At 32.8% G+C, this 23,449-nt stretch overlaps 1 protein-coding gene across 1 annotated transcript; it reads right to left on the reverse strand.

Annotated features, from left to right (window-relative positions):
* Window positions 1-1,560: 1,560 nt before the first annotated feature.
* LOC148279672 (tyrosine-protein kinase transmembrane receptor Ror-like) lies at window positions 1,561-23,449 on the reverse strand. The gene is made up of 8 exons (XM_088229590.1): window positions 23,351-23,449; window positions 20,205-20,372; window positions 16,903-17,077; window positions 11,258-11,419; window positions 10,776-10,927; window positions 10,364-10,690; window positions 3,567-3,723; window positions 1,561-2,208 (listed from the first exon to the last, which is right to left on the reverse strand). Exons 1-8 carry the CDS (start codon window positions 23,351-23,353, stop codon window positions 1,997-1,999), a joined length of 1,356 nt encoding a protein of 451 aa, XP_088085716.1. The 5' UTR covers window positions 23,354-23,449; the 3' UTR covers window positions 1,561-1,996.

A 23,449-nucleotide genomic window follows, 5' to 3' on the forward strand; every position in this document is an offset into this window, starting at 1 on the left:
TGACCATCGTATCACTGTCCTACCCCATTTTGGCAATAGTCCTGACACCCCTGACCTCAATCCTATTGTACATTTGTGAGTGAAAATAAAATACGTCGGAATCCGAGCAATGAAAGGGAGTTGATCGTGGCCATCATCCACTCGTGGTTCAGGGTTATCATACCCGCAAATCTCCGACGTTTGGTGGACCCAATGCCTCGATGAATCGAGGCAGTAATTTAATCTAAGTGCTACCCGACAAAAGATTAGAAATTAACAGTTTTACGCAATGTTGAACATTATACCGAAAATGTTTAATAAACCATTCTGGCAACATGCATGTGTTGCTGATTCATTTTGTTTAACATTTTCTGAAATTCTGATGATACATGCAATCTTAAGTATGCCAATATGCCACAAAATAATTGTTTAGAAACGCAAACGTATGGATTTACTACACCAGAACAGTTCGGCTATGATTACAATTCAATCACAATTTAACCAAAGGTTTCCACAATAATTAATGTAGCTAGTGTATATTTGGTGGTATTTTGAAAATGTATGTATTTATTTTAAACGCAACATTACAAAAACATGCACATTTTGTTTTTCTATATAAACACCTTACTGGGCTCAACCTGTGTCGAGGCAATGTTTATTTTTTTGTAGAGAACTAGTATTAATAATATAAAACTATTGTTCTATAAATTATTTACATAAATTATGTACATATATAGCTTTTATATAATTTATTATGTAATGTTGCATATTTTTATTTGTCTACGCACTCTGCACTAGATACAGTCCTAATGGAGTTTGCAAATGGTAAATATTGAATTTATTTGTGTTAAATTTATTTTTCAACACAACAGGTTAGGACGCCCAATCACAGTTAGGAATCAGAACACCTAAGATTGAGAAAAATCATATTGGAGAGGTAAGATGATTAGTCTTACGGTTAAGGTCATAGTCCAGGGACTACAAAACATTATTGAGTTTAAATCCTTCTTTAAATCAATATTTCATATTAATCATGCCGAGAATCGAACCCGAGACCTTTTGCGAGGTAGGCAAACGCGCTGACTATTTTAAACAGGTAGATAGCCTGCCCTGTTGGGTGCAAAAAAAACTGCAAAATAACGACAAACAGGGTGAAAGCGCTAATTGGTCGTATAAATAAGTGGAAGGGTACAAGAATTTTCATTTTTTAAAGTTTTTTTTCCAAATCATAAACGAAAACATTCAGAGTGGTCAGATAAAGAGGAAATATTAAATATACCTAACATTAATTTCATAGTTAACTGAAGGGCCGCATTACCGCTATAGGCACACTAGGCCCCAGACTAGGGACCCAAACCTCCGAGGGGCCAACGAAGAAAAAAAAACTTGTGTAAAAATGCTGAACATTTACCGGATATTATTTTTAAGTATTTTATGAAGGGCATTTTTTTTCTAAGTTTTTTAAAATTTTTAAATTTAAATTTAAATTTTTTAATTTTTGCACCACAACAGGCCAGGCGGCCCAGTTACAGTAGTGAACTACATCACAAAACACCCAGGCTTGAGAAAAATCACATTTAATTTTTGTGTTCTCACCGGGAATCGAACCCGGAACCTTTCGTAGGTGAGTCAAGCGTCTTGACCACTACACCACGGAGGCCGCCAAGGTGATTATTGGCATATTATTACTATGGTGAACCTGGTCGCCCGGGGCCTCGAGCCTTCAGGGAGGCCCGAGCTCTTCTGGTTTTTAGTTGAAAACTGCCATAACAGAAAAATTACGTAAATACGATAAGAAAAGTTTGATATTTGCTCAGTCACCAAAAGGGGGCCTCGACTCCTAGGGGTTCTAGATATCTTAATGCGGCCCTGGTTAAATGAGATTTTATTTTTCTGACTTGTGTAACTTATGAACTGAACGTTTGATATCAAACGTACAATTCATAAGTGACAGATTCTGTCATGCAGTAAATAAACACCAGGCAATTGATATAATAATATATCTATTGTGAAACGCTTAATCCGGTAGTGCCGTGATGTATTCCGATATAATAGACGGGAGGGCCGGGACCAGATATCCCTCCGGGTCCGTGGGGGTGGGGGGGCACGGGGGCGGCACGGGCAGCGCCACGGGGGGCCTCGGCAGGCGGCCGGAGCCCGCGGACTCGGCGCTCCACTTACCCGCGGTTCTGCCCCACGTGTCTTCGCGGCTCGGTGCTCTACGCCCCTCTGCTAGAGATAAGATATTAAGCATTATTATGTGAATTCATGATAAATTTACAATAGCGATAGCAACTGCTAAAAGTAGGTACTTGCTAGTTACAATTTCGTTTTTATTATATTTTAGTTACTATGCTCACATTTATTTGCTTTTTTTAATTCAGAAAAAGACATTTACAGAGTTTTTTACAAAAAAAAACCAATATATCTAAGTCACGATAAACCACTTTCCAAATAATTTTTCATGGGTGCTCAAACGTTAGCTCAATATTTTACTTAATTCTTAAATGGCTGTGCTACAAAATTTCTTCACATGCGGTGATGTAACATCGTGTTACCTCAAGCAAAAGAAAGAATATTCTGAAGTTCAGACATTTGAGAAAAAACATTAAATCATACTGTTAAATTATTCCTTTTCTATAATTTATAAAATTCGGCCTCTTATAGCAAAATAAATAGGCCGGTTATATAACTAGCGTATGATTTCGCTTACTGCCAATAACTGACTGAGTACAAATTTCTTCTTTTGTTTTTGTCTCTTTAACACAAACACCAGCCACAGAACAGCGCCTCTATCTTCCTTGTTATTAGTTCTATTCTCGTGCTCTTTCTCATACAGTAAAACAGACTTATTGTGGTATTGGCATCACTTTATACCTATAGTTATTCTTTGGATAGAAAGGATAAATATTTTTGTATTAAAACAGAGCACATTTATACAAATTTTACTTTCCAAATCCGATGTGAAAATATCCATTTGAAGATTACAAAAAATATAACTTCATTACTAAAAAAATAAGAGAGATCTATCTAATCTAGCATCCTATGTAGACTCGTGTTATATCATAGTTACACAAGAGTTAAAAAACTATCGAAAACGGATACAAATGCCAAAAGTGTAAACTATACAATAGTAAAAAACGGGATTAGAGAAGTGAATACCCACAGTTTTTTTGGGCGATTGTGTAATTGCAAATTGATCACAAGAAAGAATGAAAATATTCGACTTATTACTTATTGGAACATAAAACTTTTAAATCTTTTTTTATTAAGTATATTGATCAGCACACACATAAATACATCCTTCACACATATCCTATTCGCACGCGCACACAAGGAACACATCCTTTCACACTACACACGCACCCTCACGTGGATATATTTAATTGCTTTTACGAGTAGTTTTGGTTTTGGTAAATCATTATTATTCTTTGTTTGCAATACGTTGTATATTTCCCGTATATGCAAATAAGTGATCAAATTGCCAAACTCACAAAAAAACTGATAATAAAGCAGCATTTGAAAAGTAGATAAAAAAAGTTTTATTAAAATGGTTTTCAGGTGTATAGAAGCAGTGCTTTCCCTACCTTGAGTGCCGTCCCAGCCCCCTCTGGCCTGCACCTCACCCAGCTTCTCGGATATGTCCTTGAACTTGACTCTGTCTTTGGGATCTGTTCGCCAGCACGTGCGCATGAGTTCGCACACGAACAGTGGACAATCCTCAGGTGGGATGAGCATGATCCCCTGCAGATAATTATGTCATAATTATTTTTAAAAACCACTCAAACGTCAAATGTAATTCTATCTATTCTGTGTAATTCTGTAATTGAAGATAGGTATATGTATATATTGGTTTCCTCAAAACCTACTAGAGTTTTGAATTTCGAATAGTTTTCAATGTGTCAAACATGGAAGGTGGATATTTTGTAGTTGTCATAAAAAAAGTTTGGGGTTAAGGCGTTTTTTATTCGAGCAACGCATAGAAGTTGTGAAAATTCACTACTGAAATGGTGAGAACTTTACAGAGACAGTTCAAAAATGTCGCACATTTTTCGGTCATTATTATGCACCATCTACCAATAAATTTGAAAATGTTGGCTTCGTTCAGTGTGTTAAAGGAGGTGGTCGTCCTCGTACGGGTCGATCGTTTAAAAACATTGCGTTGGTTAGAGAAAGTGTACACGAACTGTCATCCACCTCCATTCATCCTTGTTGTCAACAATTGAACGTCTCCAGAAGCTCTTTGCAACGAATTTTGACTAAAAACCTGCACATACACGCTTACAAGATTTAATTAACACAACGTCTGAAGCTAACAGACCATGCGCAGCTCCAAACATTCGTCAATTGGATGGATAGTGCAGCATCAACAATTTGATGGTGATTAAAAAAAAAAACATCTTTAGCGATGAGGTGCAATTCCAACTTGATGGGTACGTCAATAAACATAACGTTCAAATTTAGGGGACTGAAAACCCACGGGTGATCCATCAGCAACCTATGCTCCCGCATGTGACCGTGTGGTGTGGATTTTGGACAGGCGAAATCATAAGCCCGTATTTTTTGAGAATGCAACCGGCAATGGTGTTTGTTATCGCAACATGTTAACAAACTTGTTGTGGTCTGCGTTGGATGAAATTGATGACATTTGGTTTTAACAAGATGGAGCAACCTGCCGCACTGCTGCAGAAACAATGGAGTTTTTATAGATGAAATTTCCAGGATGAGTTTTATTGCGTCGAGGAGATGTTAACTGGCCACCAAGATCATGTGATCTGATACCTCTGGACTTATTTATTTGAGGGTTTTTAAAAGGAAAAGTGTATGAAAATAACCCGCGCATAATTCCGGAGCTCGAAACGGAAATTCGACAAGTTTCTGACAAAATTCACCCACAATTATGTAAAAATGTGATCAAAACTTTCGTGGTAAGGGTGAACGTTTGCCAACAAACCCAAGGCGGGCATTTGTCGGATGTTGTGTTCCACACGTAACTTTCGTGTCCATGGTTTGCATTGAAAAGAATACAACCTCAAAATTCAACTGCAGTATGTTTTAATAAAAAAATAAAATTCAAGTAGGTTTTGAGATACCTTTATGGAATTGAATCAACGAATATCTACAAATTTAATGTTTTTTTTAAGTATCCAAAAAGGTTTGAATCTTACATTAATAAGTGCAAATCTAAAATGATGCAAGTACTTGGCGATTTTAATTAATGTGAAATATAACAAAAATCACAAGACATGTATTTTAAATTACTTGGGTGTATCACTGATTACTATTGGGGCGAGCTTTAGCTCTTCTGAGTCTGTCGATATTGACTCGAGCGTACTCTGAATACACCCGACACCGACGCGACGCCACGCCGGGGCGCGACGCCGCACAGTGTTTTGACCCATACAAGCTAGAAGATAAAAAGTCACTTTTGAATTCTTAAACGATGACGTCATGGGGGCATTACCAGATAGTTAGTGTGACGATTGTAAGCCTAATTGGGGTGATTAATGCTTAGGGTGATTCATACCAGAATATGAAAGTCGGATAATTGGTTTTTGAAAGCCTAATTACATTTATTTGCATTTTGGCGTCCGACGTGTAAAGGTTGTTTATCAAGTTTAAAGTGTTTTATTTCGATTTAAAAAAAAATGGAAGCTATTTTGGAAGGTATGTTGTATGTTTTTTTTTCTAATATTTTAATGTATTTCATTTAGGTATTTAAAAAAATAATAATTTAACTTATGTATTTTTTAGTAGTTAAAAAAATATCAATTTCTAACTTCTCGAGAATTTATCTCGGAGAGTATATCAAAGTAGCAAAATATTTTTTTTATTTTTCAATAGACCAATTTATTGTTAATTCATTACAGTTTCGATATTTTACCGCACGAAGTTGCATCTATCTTATTTTGTTATTTTACATGTACCAGATACGAGATTTCCAGGCAAGAATTGTACGTGATGTGGAAGAGTTTGACAAAGAAAGAAAGGCTTCAAGGAATGTTAAATAATATTGTTAGTAAATTTGAAGTCAGTGAACTTGGTGCAAGTGGTGAAAAACTGTTAAAAAATCAAATTAAGCTTATTTGTTTAAATATAAACAGAAAATGGACCGAATCTGGCTGTAAACTAGATAGATTTGTTAAAAAAAAAATTTGAGTGGCTTAACGGTAGTGAAAATATTTTGATATGTGAAAACTTTCGACAAAGTCCTTCAGTAGACATGAATGAACCATCTACGTCTACTGGAAGGCCCGCAAAGGATTTTGGGGCATGCAGTGATCAGTGCAAAAGGACAAAAGTGCGTGATTTAGTGAGTACGAAGACATCTGAAGAACTTTCGTTTGCCACGCAGGTATCTATTCGAGCATCAGGAAAACGCACAGTTGCCGATCTCCTAAAGGAAATTTTGGAAGCTACTCCCAATGAAGTAGCAAAAATACGTAGGGAACGTCAACAAGTAAACAAACAACGGGCATTGACAATTGAGGAAGCGCTAAGTTTATACGTTGACTGTAAATTATCTTCGCATTCCTACAAAGTTATGCGTAAAAATGCCATAAAAGCCGGCCACAACATATATCCGGCATTTTATAGTTTAAGAAAAGCAAAAGAAACATGTTGCCCGAGCGAGGAATTTGTTTAAATAACGGAAACTAGTGCAGAAATCCAGCTACAAGCAATTTTAAATCATACGGTGGAACGATTGCTAAATGTACAATCAGAAGTCTTAAAAGAAAGAGTTCCTTCAGGTTCTGTACTGACTCTTATATGCAAGTGGGGTGGAGATGGAAGCTCGGGACAGTAATTATAAACAGAAATTTCACACAGAGCATGCAACAGATGAATTCTTATTTATTATGTCATTCGTTCCAATACAACTTAGGCTTAATGATGACCCTAATATAGTAATTTGGCAAAATTTAAGCCCTTCCTCAACCTCTTATTGTCGTCCTATTAAATTTATTTTCGCCAAAGAAACTGATATTCTTACTAAGTCTGAAATCGAAAAACTTCAAGATGCAATTGAAAAACTTGAAAATGTTAATGTTAATATTGGAGGTGTAGTGTTGTCCATAAAATTCAAAATGCTTTTAACAATGGTAGATGGCAAAATTTGCAACGTTTGGCTGAAAATAAGTCAACCATGTCCTGTTATATTTGTGGCGCCAAACCCAGTGAAATGAACTCTATTAGTATTAATAGAATTTCTCGACAAGAATTTTATTCCTTTGGCTTATCTACATTACATGCTTGGATAAAAAATTTTGAATGCTTTTTGCATATTGCTTATCGAATTCAACTCAAATGCTGGCAAGTCAAAGGAGAAGAAAATAAAATCATTTTAAACAACAGAAAAAAAAAATTACAGGAACTTTTTAAAGCTGAAATGGGATTAATTGTAGATAAGCCAAAGCCTGGGTTTGGCAACTCAAATGACGGTAATACGGCAAGGCGGTTTTTCCAACAGCACGAAAAGAGCGCAGAAATAACGGGTATAGATGCAGGGTTGATTAATAGATTTCACGTAATTTTATGTACATTAGCTTCAGGACATAATATAAATTTAGAAAAATTTGAACATTTTGTGCGTGTGACCAAAGAGCAATATCTTAACCTTTATGGGTGGTACACAATGCCACCAACTGTTCATAAAATATTACATCATTCAGTTGATGTTATTCGATCTTGTATTGTACCGATAGGTCAGCTCTCTGAAGAAGCTCAAGAGGCGCGTAATAAAGATTGTCGACGATTCAGGCAACTACATACCCGAAAATGCGATCGATCATCCACAAACAGAGATTTATTGACCATGTTATTAATAACATCGGATCCTTTAATAAATCGTTTTAGAGAGGTTCCGAAAAAAAAAATTGGCTCACTTCCTTCTGAAGTGCTAAATTTAATTGTTTCTTTCTCTTCAGAGATAAGGACACAAAACTTGCATCCTAATTATTCCGAAGACTCATCTGAATATGACTCAGATACGATCTCAGTTTTTCTTTAGACTCTTTTGGGTTTATTTTATTTATTTATTTACTATTATGTTAATACTTACTCCGATTATTTATTTTTATGTAACTTCTTCTTTGAGGTACTAGTTTTTGACATAAAAAATTACTCATTTAATGTGCATATATTATTGAATTGTAGAAGTTTTAGTAAAAGTAATAATTATTTTATCGATTTTTGTGTACTGCTTTATTGTCTTGGAAATTTGTTGATTTAATGCTATTTGTACTTTTTGACCAAACGTAAATTGTTCGTTGTTAATCTGTGTATTTTATAATGTTTTTTTGAAATTCACTAATACCAATTTTATTTAGGCGATAATATTATTTTGTCAAATTTTATGCATTTTATTTTCTTGTAAAACAGTTAATTACATGCTGTTTGTACTTTTAACTTAACCTTAATTATTCATATTAATTTATATTTTATAATGTTTTGACTCTAAAATTTACTAATATCCATTTAAAGGAAATAATATTCTTTTGTCAATTTTTGCATATTTTATTTTCTTTGAACTCTGTTCATTGTATACTATTTGTACTTTCTTGTTAATGCCTAAGTTATTCCTATTAATGTGTTTTTTATTAGCATGCCATTTACTTTTTCATTGAATTATATAAATATTAAAATTAAGTTATAATTACTTTGCTGAATTTTGTACTTTCTTTTCTCTCGTATGTTGATTTTATTTTGTATTCTGATTGCACTTTCCCCTTATGACGCTCTTTTTATATTTCTCAAAATACATCTATTTGAAAATCACTTAAAAAAATGTTTTATTTAAAGACCTTCAAGTTTTATCATCATCATACCATATCCGCTCCCTATGTGGAGCATATGGATTCCATAATCTGCCTCCGGCCAATCGATCAACCTCCCGTACATCCTCCCAAGTCAAGTCCACATACCGCAACTCTGACGCAAACTGTCGACAAATTGTTAACAGTGGACGACCAGGACGCCGAGAACCTGATGCCTTGTAACATAGACAAGCATGGTTAAAGCTCTCGGAAGGCATACGTAGTATATGGCCTTGCCAGCCAAAACGCCTTCGCTGGATGACAGTAGATACCAAGGGTTGCTGTGTCCGTTGCCTCACTTCTGTGTTCCTTACAATGTCAAACTTTTAAATTTATTTAAACCCTTTGAGTTTTCGTGTTTAACATAATAAAATCAGCTGTAAAATGGTTATTCTGACAAAACAAGTGAAGGCAGATTAGTTCTCTCGGGTGAAATCTTTATTTTATGCCTAAGTATCTAATATAATTTTCAATGATTTATTTTATAGGTTGACCGATTTATCAGTCAATAGAATTAAAGTAATAATTTCAATTATTTATGATCATTAAATACATTATTGGATGCAGATATCAATTTTCAGAAAATTTATTTCGTTTATAATAACAAAATGTGACATATTTTTTATAAAACGAATTATTATTACATATTTAGTAAAAAAAAACTCTTTTTAGGATTAAGTGAATCGCATACGTGAGTTAAAAGTACATTCAGAATTTTTAGTTTCTAGCTTGTATGAAACGAAACACTGTGCGCCGGGGCGCGATGACAAGGCGCGACGCCGGCCTCCGAATGCCAAGTCGCTCGCGCAAAAATTGAACATTTTAAAATAATAACTCGTTTGTTGGCAAAAAAACATTTCTTTTTTGTATGAGCGAAACCAAAAGGAAGACCCTCGGTCTTTAAAACGGTTTTTTGGGTATGTAAAGGGAGCGCTTTCACTGAAAGAAAATTGCAAAATGTATATGACATATTATTTGACAGACATAAGATATCCGTTACCTCATGGACTTAATTTTCGGATGGATTTAAAAACGGTTTTAAGTCCCCATTGTTCCGCCGTTCCCATCTCTAACAATGAGTAAGTTCAGTAGTTTAATATTTTTTATTATTTGTTCATAGACTATTAAACTAAGGCTTTAAAAAAATCATATTTATTGCATTATCAACGCTTTGATTTTTGATCTCAATTTCTCTTCCCCTACTTATCGTTGAGTTCTGCTGATTCGTCAGTTGACTTATCATAAACCGGGAATATATCACAACTCTCTTATCATTGGTTGATTTGGAAGAACTAGAGAAGTCATGCAAAGTAAAATCATCAAGGAGTTTCCTACTCAAATCTCTCCTACTAAGGAAAATCCAGTCCTTAACTACTTTCTTGAAAATAGTTTTTGTCCTCGAGAGCTTAATACGCTCTTCCAAAATATTGAACACTCTCGGTGTGATAAATGAGAGATGTCTCTGAGCAAAAGTCGTACGGGTTTTGGGTACGACATAATTCATGCTCTGGGAAAACCTCGTACGGACATTTTGCTGAGACCTCGCTTTTTTAAAATGCAATCCTTACCTGCAGGATGAGTTTGCTCGCGCCGTCGTTATTATGACCGTAGAAGGGTTGCTTGCCCAGGCTGTAGATCTCCCACAACACGACGCCATACGACCACACGTCAGACTCCAGCGTGAAACGAGCGTACACGATACTCTCGGGAGACATCCAACGAATGGGCATGGGACGGTTGCCGCCCATCTTGTAGTAGTCGCACGTGTACACGTCCCTGCTCATGCCGAAGTCCGCTATCTTCACAGAGAGGCCCTGCCCCACGAGGCAGTTCCTGCACGCGAGATCCCTATGCACGAAGCGCTGGGCAGCCAGGTACCCCATACCATTAGCGATCTATCAACCAGAAAGAAAAAAACGTACAAGTAGAGGTAGGCCAGCCAAAGAATTACGATTTGGAAAGAAACGATATGTAATTTACCTGAAGAGCAATCGATAGAAGACACTTGCCATCTAACTGAGGAAGTCCAGGAATAGTCTGTCTCATGGCTCTGGAGTTGCTCCTTAGTACTCCCGCCAAATCCCCAAAAGGCATAAACTCAAACACCATCCACGGCGTATGTCCATTATCTGCTGAAATACAAAATAAGATACATTGTATGTTTAAAGATATGGGGAATTAGAGGATCCAGGAGCTACCAAAGAAACTGGACGTATGTTGATATGTTGAGGAGATGTGAAAATTAGATGATGATTGAAAATTTATTTTGAAAGGACTGCGAATTTTATTATTCATTCATAAGTAAACAATGTGTCCTGACTAGGTAACCTTAAAAATAAATAAATTATGTTCTTGTCTTGGGTTTCGCAGGTTTTTGATACGTCTTTAATCAGGGTGTTTTTCAAGACTTAATGGTATTATCATATCAATTGGGCAAATATTATTAAGAAAGAAAGTTCTACCTCTTTGAACGACTCCCATAAGCGTGAGGATGTTGACGTGTCTGAAGGCGCTCATGATGTTGACTTCACGATTGAAATCATCTTCCGCAGTTCTGCTTGCGCTGTCTTTCAGAACCTTAATGGCGACTGTTTTCACTACGTTATTATCAACTTTAAATTCACCTAAAAAAAACATAGTATTTTATTTTCGTTTTTCCCCTTTCAGTACTTAATGGGACAACATACAAAGTATACATTTTAACACGTTTCAAATTCTCTTAGTCTACTTCTCTTATTTTTGTTATGTAAGTACAAGTATGTTGCAATTATGGTTAATCATTCAAGATGTGGCAGTATCTTCTGTATATAAATATACAAAATTGTAATTATTTAATACTATCTGCCACCACAAAACTAATTACGCTTAAAAGGTATGTCAAAAATCAATAAAAAAATAATTTATTGTGAGGAGATAAGAAAAAAAAGTCACATAAAATGTTACAAATAAAGAAAATACAGAAAATGCTATTATAACATACTTATAAGAAACGAAAACATGGCCAATCCTAAAGAAACTATTGACATGATTAATATTTATTATTATTTTGCACTGCGTGTAAAATGGCAGCCTTAAAACAGATATGATTTATTATGTTATTATAATTAGTTTTAATAAATTAACTATTATAATTATGTACAGTTATTTGGCAATTACTTATATTTGCATTTAATTTAAGTTGTAAGTTACAATATCTTCTAACAAGGATCTTCAGACTGGTCTAAAGATGCCTAAATAGAGTGTGAAAACGCGAATTGGTCAAATAAATTAGTGTAAATGTACTAAGTATTTTAAATTATAACTTATATGGAAATATAAATTATTGCCTATTTACAACGAAATTCTATCAAAAATTGCCAATAAATAATATGAATAGAATATACATATGTGCATACAAACATAAAACATGTAACATTTTAACAATGTTTTAGTATGTCCAAATGCTTGTAGACTGGCTGGATTTTCTCCGTAGGGAGTTGTTAATATTTTTTATTTTTTTATTTATTTCTTTATTTATTTATTAATTTACACGCCCTATGGGCTTTTACATATTTTAGAAATTACATTCAAGTGCAGCAGTGAAACATGAGTATGTAAATTTAGCTAAATTTAAAGATAACATAAGAAAAGCTAAAAGATACAATAATAAGTAAAAATCAGGAAATGTATCAACATAGATATATTATGGTACATAGAAAAAGATTTAATAAATTTACATATGAAAACATACACGCATACATATAAGTTTATACATTATTATAGAGATACATGAGAAAAAAAAATAGTAAATAAAGAACAATATTAAGAAATTTTACACAAATTAATTTATAACCTTTTGAATACTTAATATACTTGTGTACGTTCGAGTCAAATATTGCAGGTCAAATAAAAAAAATATTTTTTTTTCTAAGAGTGTCTTAATATGTTATATCCACCGAATATTTAGGATTTGATATATCTGTGTTTATATTCCACTTACGCAGGGAAAATTAAATTAAATTTTATTGATAGAATTAACGTGACGTTGATGAATTTTATCGATGAATCCCTTTGTCGAGAAATTGAAAGACAATTTTATTTCTGCCGTATTTAATCGAATATCTACATCCAAAATAGCTAGTATTATAGATTTTGATACGGACTTTAAGGAGGATTTTAAGAAAAACAATATAATTTTTTTTCTCGCTTCGACAATAATACTATTTCATTAATGTCGTTTTTTTTTACCGGTTGGGTAAAGAAATTTTAGAAAGGGAATTAAAGATCATTTTTAAAAAATATGATCACACACCTCCCCTAAGATTGAGATTCAGCTTATTTGTAAATAATTTATTGAAAAAATGACACAATTTGGGTTGTAATTTTAATTTAATAATACATCATTTATTGTTAAATTAAAATTGCAGCGCAAAATTTAGCTTGCTTTTTTCTGTTCGTATTTTTTATAAAACAAATAAGTATGAAATGAAATAAACGTTTATTTTTTAAATTGTAATGTTCTGGAAATTTATACACACCAGTCAAAAGTCAATGCGACCTTCAAGGAGATTACAAAAAACTCAGGTTCAATAATAATTATTTTATTTCAACAGCCCTTCAAAAAAAATCGCTTTGATGTTTCACGTTTGTCAACGCACACAGAAAAATATATTATAAAGTGTGTAGGTACACAACTCAAATGAAGATTTCATCGACCCTTTTGTTGATCTTCTATTTGAATTTGACTTTTATTCAGAAATCGTGGGTTGTCTAAGAAGGATGATTTCTGTTATCAACTTGTACAATAAGTTATTTCATTAAGACTTAACTTAACATAAAAAAAAAAACATGTTGATAATCTCAAATGCAATATAGTGTATAGTAGTTACTAACAGCACATATTTATGAATAAAAGTTAAGGGTAAGGGATTACTAAGTTAAGAGTTTATTGATGTGTTTGATAGATAAATTTTTATATCCTGTCAACAGTAATAATAATAAAACTAATAATGATAATAAATGGAGAAGAATTCTTTATGTAAATAAATGTATCCAAATTATTACTGTAAATATCAAACCTGCTTTTTATACAAATAACAATATTGGTAAATTATTGCTTAATAATAAAAATAAAAATATTTTACTGAATAATTCAGGTGTTTACCAATTAAAATGCAATTCTTGTCCTTCAGTTTACGTTAGAAGAACATCAAGAAATTTTGATATTCGTGTTAAAGAATATATAAGGTGTCTTCACAATAATAGTTTCTCTGAATTCGCAAATCACCTAATTAATTTAAATCATGACTTTAATAAAAATACTGGAGTTAAAATCTTACTTACAAATAATAAAGGGTTAAGTAAATAATATGGAAATATTTCACATTAGGAAAGCTTTAAAAAATAATGTTCCATTGATCAATAATCAAACAAACTTCCAATATAGTCCTTAATACGATGTTCCATTGTAATGGTCACCCTATAAAACCTATTAAGCTTATTAATTCACCCATTAATTCTCAAATAAGAGAATATTTTCATAATTTAATCAGTGCATGTTTGTCCTAATCAGTGCATGTGCTTATTAAAATGCACGTCGTGTTGGTTTTATATTTTTGTGCAACAACTATGGTGAAGGTGTACAGTGGGTTTTGCATGTTGGTTTAATTGGTATCCTGACGAAGAGGCGGGTACGTATCGAAACCGGTAGACAAAAGAAGTCGGTAAGTGGTCATATACAAATATTAAATAACATTTGATTTAAATAACTTTGTATAAGTATTATACGCCGACCGTTCAATGTTATTACAGCATCTCTTAATAAAGTTGATTTATACAAATTTATAAGGAAAGAAGAGTGAAACGTCTAGCTAAAAAAATATATCCTAAATTTAGTTGAACGTTTCTTAAAAAAAACATTGAGAGCTTTCAATGAAAAAAGTCAAATGAAGTCGTTTGATTAATATTCTCACGATAAAGGTAGGTCCTATATTTCATTTACTTTACATTATAAAACATCGTATATTTATAACAAACCACTAATGGCAGTATGTATTTTATCGCGTGAAATACCTACTGAAATACGAAACATGTTATTTATGTTAAAAAAATATGGCGCTACGAAGCGGGCATTGAACATAAAATCCGTGTGACACGTGTCGTGTGTGAACATTACGAATCTGTGCGAGAAAAAACATTTGTACAATTTCAATCGCCAAAAAATAGGTATATTAAGCTGCATAAATCAAACCATTTCCAAAAATAATTTTACTTATTATCTACGTATTTTTGAAAAAGTTGTGTATGATATTTTTAATAACTCATAAGATAGTATCATAATACTGTAATGATTTTACAGTTAGTATCGTGTTGATTTTATAAGAATTGAAGGATCCTTATTGCAAAAACTTGCTCCTGGGCCGCGGTTATGATGGGAAGCTAAGGACATCATACCTTCACCATGACGATAAACTAGATAAACAAGATAAATTTCCCTGAGCAAATTCGAAGATACACTACCGACCCCCCACCTTCAAGTTTTGAGGTAGGTAGATCGGTATATATCGACGGGTCTAGTATCCCTCGGCCATCGGTATCCATATCTACGAATTAAAAGTGACGAAAAAAAATTCACACAGCAATTTTTCCTTTGAATACAATTAATTAAAAAAATTAATTGTTATGAGGTTGGCACTTTTTTTCTATTCTATTAAAAATCTGAGCAAGAAATAAATAAATTCGAATTAAATTCTGACATAACTGTCAGTTTTGAAAACGAACGCCAAGATACACTATTCACATATAAGATTATCTAGGCGTAAAGATGTTCCAACTATAAAAAAAAATTGAGTTATTTTATTTTTTCATCTGTTTACTATTTTCCTGAGTGTACCTACGTATCGAGAGGTCAAAGGAGACGACTTTGTAATCGCCTGGTAGATAAATACAGACGATCGTTAAGCAAACCGTCTTGGTAATTGACGAAAATCATATAAAAATCACGTTCAAGCGAGCATTTTTGGCTTGAATTGGGAGTTATTGGAGTTTATAACCGCTTTAAGGAGGGAACTTTTTATCACAGAATCCCATTTAAAGTATAAATGAGAACTATTATTTTTTAAAATTAAGTAAGGAACCAGAACTAAATTTTCGGGGTCATTCATTGGATGGATTCGATCAAATGATGTCAAGATGACAAGTTGGTAGAACACACCGACGTAGATAGAGATAGTACATAAGTTAAATATACCGTCTCGGTATGTACCAATGAAGATAGCCCTTATAATCGCACCCCTGAGCTCGGCTCCGATTACAATAGGAAATCCAATTTGCGGCACATAAATGTGTATTGTTTATTTGTCTGATGAAATAAAAGCTTTAAGTGTGTATAGTTTAGAAATATTAAGGAATACAAAGTACTATTTTAAGACCAAATAACAAAGAATAAAAATATGGAGAATGAATCCTCGTCGGAAACCAGTATTTTAACATGTCTAAAAATATATTTTTCATAAATATCCTATTTTTCATACAGAAAATTAAATTTTACTTTATTGACAATTAATAATATGTTAACTTTCCATTGTTATTTACATATCAGTAATTGTAATACGGGCCCTAGAGGACTAAGGCCAGTGACGGGTAACCTTTTTCGCTCGGTGGGTCAAAATTCTGAAAAAACCTGGCTTGATTCGGGTGATGTGGAAAATCAGCCTTACGCTTCAGTTGCCAGTAGAGGGACCGTAAAATATTACAACGTAAAAACAAAAACAAACAAAAAATGTTAATAAGAAATACACGTGTTTCAGGGCCAGACCGCGAAATTTCAGAGGAGCATTCCTCGTGGCAAATTTAAAAAAAATCCTAATATTTTTTTGAACTCATTTTTTCAAATGTTCTTTTTATATAATCTGATAATGAATATCGGAGGGTAGGGGTTTGTGGAAGGGTGCTATTCCGAGAAATTAAAGATTTACTCCATTTTCAAATTATTTAAAAACGGTTTTTGGAAGAAAAAAAAAGAAGTTTAACATATGGAATGTTCTTCTGAATTTTCACAGTCTGGCTCTAAAACAAGTGTACGCGTATATTATAAGGTTGACATTAGTGGAGAATGTGGGGAATATACCTCTATACACCTTTCCGAAGCAGCCTTCTCCTATCTCCTCGACGAAGCTAAGGGCGTCCCACTGCAGGAGGGGGACCGCGGGCCCCCGGGGGGACGCGCCCCCGTAGCCTGCGCTATTACTGTACTGTGGGTTGCTGATGTAGCGCTCCGCCAAAAGGGGCTCCGCAGTCAGGGGCTAAGTCAGAAAGTTAATCATACACGTTTTTTACGTTGGAGTATAGTCGGGTACCAAAAAGATAAATAAATACACGTACTAGTCTCACATTACAAAGTTTATGCTCCAACCAATGAACGTTAAATTAGTGAGTGTAAAAAAAATATTATTTCGTCATCACCATCGAATCCCCATTCGTACCAGATGACACATAGGGCACTGCATTCAAATGGAGTGTATCTCGATTTTTCTTTACACATGTCTTATACTTCAATTGTCAGTTCAGAGTCATTAAGGGAGAAAACCCACCCCCATCCGCAGCTGTTATAGAATCCTGGGGTACTCTCTCAGCCACGCTATTTTATTTATTTGTGATTTATTTATTTTATTTTTGGACCACAACAGGCCAAAAGGTCCAACCACAGTGGTGAATTACATCACAGAACACCCAGGCTTGAAATAAATCACTTTGTTTTGTGTTCTTACCGGGAATCGAACCCGGAACCTTCCATGTGTGAGTCAAGCGTCTTGACCACTATGCCACGGAAGCCGCCAATTTAAAAAAATTTACTTTCCACTTACATTTTCTTTTGTTTTCCCAAGTGATTTTAGTCAAAATCTAGGGCAGAAAATAGCGTGTAATCAATAAATATACATGATTTTTCTACCCTAGTCTCCCTCAATGCGTCCGTTGCAACTTTTTTTTTTAAACAAACTTTTAAATAAAAAATTACAAATATTTACAAAATTATTCAACATTACACGTTATGATATAGAAAAAAAAAAACAAAATACACGTAGATGTGATAGTTTTTTTAAAAAACAAATACTTAAAGGTTAGCCCAATCAAAAGTTACTGAGACACGGAGACACGCAGTTCAGGGACAATAAAAAACCACATTTAAAACAAATATTTCATGTCAAATTTTTCAGGAATCCAATCCGGAACCTCAAGCATATTAGGCCAAAGCTCCAATGACTCCACTACGAGGGACTGTTCTCCTGAGGGTAGCCATGGAGCCAAAATTATTTGTCCAGAATTCGGTTCTATTTCACACGCACAAACAATTTTTTTTGTAAATGGATTACTAGATCTTGTTGATCTAATAATGGGTTACTAAAATGACATAATTAAATAGGCACGTCACTATTGCGTAATATATGGCATATCAATTGGGGGGTAGTTGCCTTCCGTGTCTTTGTCGTGATCAGACGTGAGAAAATGTTTAAATGATATTGCAACTGTGAAAAACAATAAAGATATATCGTTTCTTTTGTACATACAATCCAATTATATTTGTTGCGACAGAGAGGAAAAACATTTAAAGAAGGGATTATGGAAGTCTAGGCATTTACAGGGCTGTCGTCTGGTTTAAGCGGCCATTTTAAACACTATGTAACATTCATCATTCTGCCTATGTTTAAGTATCCTAATTTCTTCACTTCTTCCATTTGTAATTTTTGCGAAGTCGAAGAGCTGTATGATGGATGAGATATTTTTTGAAGGAAGAAATGAAACGGCGGCGGTGATTTATAATAAATAAAAATTGTTTTAATTATTTCCACATGAACATATTAACGGTAAAACATTATTATCGAAAGTTAAATAAAATGGTAAGCTGTGCATGATCGCTTATTTAAACGATTCGCCCCTACCGTACCAAAGACACATATTATGTAGGATTCAACAATTTTTTATATATATGAGAATATAAATAGAAAACATAATAATATACAGGGAGAAATTTAACAGTTTTTAAACAGTTTTACTTACCTTCTAAAACACTAAACATATATTTAATGTATTTAAAACCATACTTAGCAAATCGGAAGCAGTATACATATGTAATTGAAAAAAAAAGCCTTTTGCAAACAATAAATTTTGGAGTACCCCAAGGATCTATTTTGGGTCTAATATTATATATTTTATACATTAATGATTTTGTCACTGTACAATTTCAAGGGATAAATTATATTATGTATGCCGACGACATTGGAGTATTCTATAAAAATCAAACAGACGTATTAACAAACAATGACATAAACAAAGACCTAACTATGTTGACTAAATGGACAAACACAAACTTACTTATACTTAATGAAAAAAAATGCAATATTATCCATTTTGAATCTAGAAAAAAATGTCGTAAAGTAGATGCTTACATAAATAATGAACGATTTACTGAAATTGAACATGTTAAATACTTAGGACTAACAATAGACAGACAACTGTAAAAACTAAAATATGTTATACGCAATTGCTATGGGGAGCAGGATTTCAAAATGACATAAACAGACTGCAAAGACAACAAAATAAAATATTAAAGTTAGTATATGACCTTCCCTATTTAACTGCAACTAGAGAACTTTTTAAACAAACTAAGCAATGAAATATAACTGAACTCTTTCAACTAGAATCATTAAAATTTATCCATAAATTAGCCACTAATGTAACTGTAGACGAAGAACTAAAACTTGTAAAAAATTGTAGTCAACATGGACATAATACGAGAATATCAGACAAATACCATACACAACTTTCTAAAACAAGACAAGGACAATCAAGACAAATGAACCAGGGACTGAAATTATACAATAAACTACCAGACAAAACTAAACAAAAGACTCAGACAAACTTTTCAAAAGATGTAAAAAATATTATTTTGAACAACAGAGTATGAATGAAAAATGTTAATATTATTTTTTGTAAAATGAATGTTATAATCCGTAAGGGTTTGTAAATAAATTTTCAAATTAAAAAAAAATATATTTAATTTATCTCTGTTTACCTTTATACATTAACTACTACATAAATATTTTTTGAGTTTATTTTTAAAAAATGTATCTGCTACACACGAGTTACACAAAAATAAATATGAACTACGAAATATGTTTATTTCTTTCGCATATGAATGTTTGAATTTGTGTCGTGATTTGCAATCAATTTTATTATTGAGGGCATCGCAATATTACTTTGCTGTATATTAGATGTTGCTAGTTTAGGAATAACGCGTCTATTTATATTTTGGTGTATGTGGGTACGTTTATGAATGTATTGCTCGTGATCTGTTATTGTTTTCAACTAAATCAAATAAAATATGTCAATTACAGTTCTCAGTTAATGGTTCCAATTTAAGGTTTTACTTACAGCTTCAGTCTTTTTGGGTGTCTTGTCCTTGCACAAGAAGTTGGCCAGAGTTTTTCTCTTCCACCAGCAAATTACAGATAATATTATGACTACGAAGATGGCTGCCAGAACACCAATGGATGTGATGCCCATCTCAATATTCTGTTCTGGCCTGTTGGGTTTAGCTGTCTGTTTTTTAAAACAAAAAAAAAAACAATACATTTTACAGAGTTATACCATTAGTATATTTTAATAAATGTAAAATATCTAAAAAATACCCTTCGAAAAAGAAGTGAATGGGCAATTATCAAATATTGTTTTATTAGCTAATAAATTTATCTAAAAAATCACAAGTCGATCGTTACTATTCTTATTAAAATCTGTTGAGAAATAAGGGAGATATAAAGGATTAAACTCTAGTAATTTGAATGGTGCCAAAAACAAACAATTCGTGACGTCATCAAGTATGACGGCTTTGGATGTTTTGTGATGTCATCAGATTTTTTTTCATCAATGTCCATAAATTTTATAGTATTGTAAATAGCTTCCTTTTTCTATGTGTCGTTTGTTTATATTTACGGCGTCCTGTCACTCATCAAACGCTACTAGTTATGATTTATAATTTTCATGATAAATTGATAATTCAATTGGTTAAATCCGATATTCCTTCCGAGTGATAATACCCTATTAGGTAGGGCAACGCTTTTTGTTATGAACCTTTATTGTTAAAAGTTTACTTAAAAAACAATTCGAAAACATCTCATTCCACTTTTACATGCTTTCAAGTTTTCTTGTTGAACAATAAAAAAAAATGATTTACGAAACATTGAAACTTTTTTTTTGTTTTTTACAAAAGAAAAGTTGTGCCCTGAACTATTGTTACTCGTTAAGGTGGCTACACAATCTGGCCGCGTTTGCAAGCATGTAGAAACATTTGGCTTGCGTAAGTTTGCCAAGCTTTCCGCCAAGCGGCTTGTGGCAAGCGTGAGGAGATGGCATAATAAAATGGCGGCCTCCGTGGTGTAGTGGTCAAGACGCTTAATTCACGCATGGAAGGTTCCGGGTTCGATTCCCGGTGAGAACACAAAAATTAAAATGTGATTTTTCTCAAGCCTGGGTGCTTTGTGATGTAATTCACCACTGTAAATAGGCCTCCTGGCCTGTTATGGTGCAAAAAAAAAAGTAAAAATGTAAATGTAATACTTTAAAAAAAATTAAGTTACTACATCTTTACTTTAATAATAACAACGGATTTATGTCTGATTTAATTTTTTATAGATTCAAAAACGGAATTTTTAATCCGAAGAGGCACGAAAATATACACGAAAGGTTTGAATTTATAATTAAATGTTACAGACAAAAGCCGTAACATGATTACGTCAATAGACCCAATCGTCAGACTACACCGGCTCGGAAACAAGTATGGAGAACTTGATATGTTTCGTTTCCCATCATCAGGTTTTAGATTAAAAATAAAATTAAAATAACTTTAAAGCAATATTTGAATGCTATACAAATGACTTAGACTTTTTGTGTTTTACTTACCTACACTTAACACCTAATGTATATATATTTTTTATTGCCTAAAATTGTTATGATTTTTCAAAAACATTTAATTGTGTATCTACCTGAGATATTTCATCTTAATTTTTGTATTTTATCTTTATAAAGCATAATGTAACTCGATACTAAAAAAAAAACTGTTTTGCATCATCATCATCGATTCCTTTCCGCACTGGTTCAAGTGCAAAGGTTACTGCATTAGTACCCCAATCGCTTGATCATTTTTGTAACATGAATGTAAGATGATCAGTCTTATGCTTCATTAGATACATATTTATGAGACCTACATATTTACATGTTATACCACGAAACGCTTGGATTTCAATGTTGTACCTGTCATGTAAAAGCTCTATGGGCGTATATAAAATAATAAAAGGTAATTATTTATATTTAAAACATTAACTTAGTGGTCAAACATTTTACTAAATGCTATTAAATATTTGTATGTAACCACTTATCGACTTTTCTATGATATCAAACTCGTTTTTTATACAATCAACAGTATTGGTAAATTATTGCTTTATAAAAAAGATAAAAAAGTTTAAATTCAGATGTTTACCAATTAAAATGCAATTCTCGTGTGAAAGAACATAACAAGATGTCTTCATAATTTAATTTTAACTTTTGATTTCAACTCTTGATTTATACTTATTCATATGTACATCTACTACCCGCATCTAATAAATTATTGTTGGTTGTGAATTTCTAATTCTCTTCTCCTGCATTCATAATAAATTAGTGTGAAATCTGTAATTGGTCTTACTTTTTTAAATTGTTCTTTTGTACCTTGTTTTATATAAAGACTGGTAGGATTTCCTTTATAAATAAATAAATAAATAATAACCATTTCTCTGAATTCGTAAATCACCTTATCAATTTTAATCATAAATTTAATAAAAATATAGGATTTAAAATCACACATACAAATAATAAAGGGTTACAAGTAAATAATATGGAAATATTTCACATAAGGAAATCTTTAAAAAATAATGTTCCTTTGATCAATAATCAAACAACAATTTAATATAGCCCGTTATACGATGTTCCATTATAATGGTCACCCTAAACCTATTGCACTCAAGCTCTTCCTTCTATCCCCTCTCTTTTTTTTCAACTATTTCTCAAATAACACAAAATATTTTCATAATCAAATCAGTGCACGTGCTTATTAAATTGTATGTAGTGTTTTTTTTTTTTTTTAATTTTTATTTATTTATTTTTTACATATTTATTACAGCAATTTACAAGTAATTATTTATACAACAATTTAATAAAGTAGTAAAAGTAAACATGTATATTTTTTATTCTTGCTGTTGGTTCATCTAAACTGCCTAACTAGGGATAGCTTACCCTTGCTTGTTGGTTTTATATTTTTGTGCAACAACTATGGTGAAGGTGTATAGTGGGTTTTGCATGTTGGTTTAATTGGTGGCGAAACCGGTAGACATAGAGAAGTCGGTAAGTGGTTACATACAAATATTCAATAAAATTTAGTAATAATGAATAATATTTATAATTAATAAAATTAAAATTAAATTTTTGCTCGAATAAAATATTGAATAATTTGTAATGTAAAATTATAATTATGTTATGAAAGAAATTACCATTTCCGTGGAGGTGCTAATGTTGGCTGGGGATGAAACAGTACTGTTACTCCCACTCGGAGGTATTATGTTGTGTATAGGGCGGGGTGTCAAGGGAAC

This window comes from Micrasema longulum, unplaced genomic scaffold (assembly GCF_059751315.1).
Source record: "Micrasema longulum isolate JH-2025_06_02 unplaced genomic scaffold, ASM5975131v1 h1tg000683l, whole genome shotgun sequence".
Classification (NCBI taxonomy): Eukaryota; Metazoa; Arthropoda; class Insecta; order Trichoptera; family Brachycentridae; genus Micrasema; species Micrasema longulum.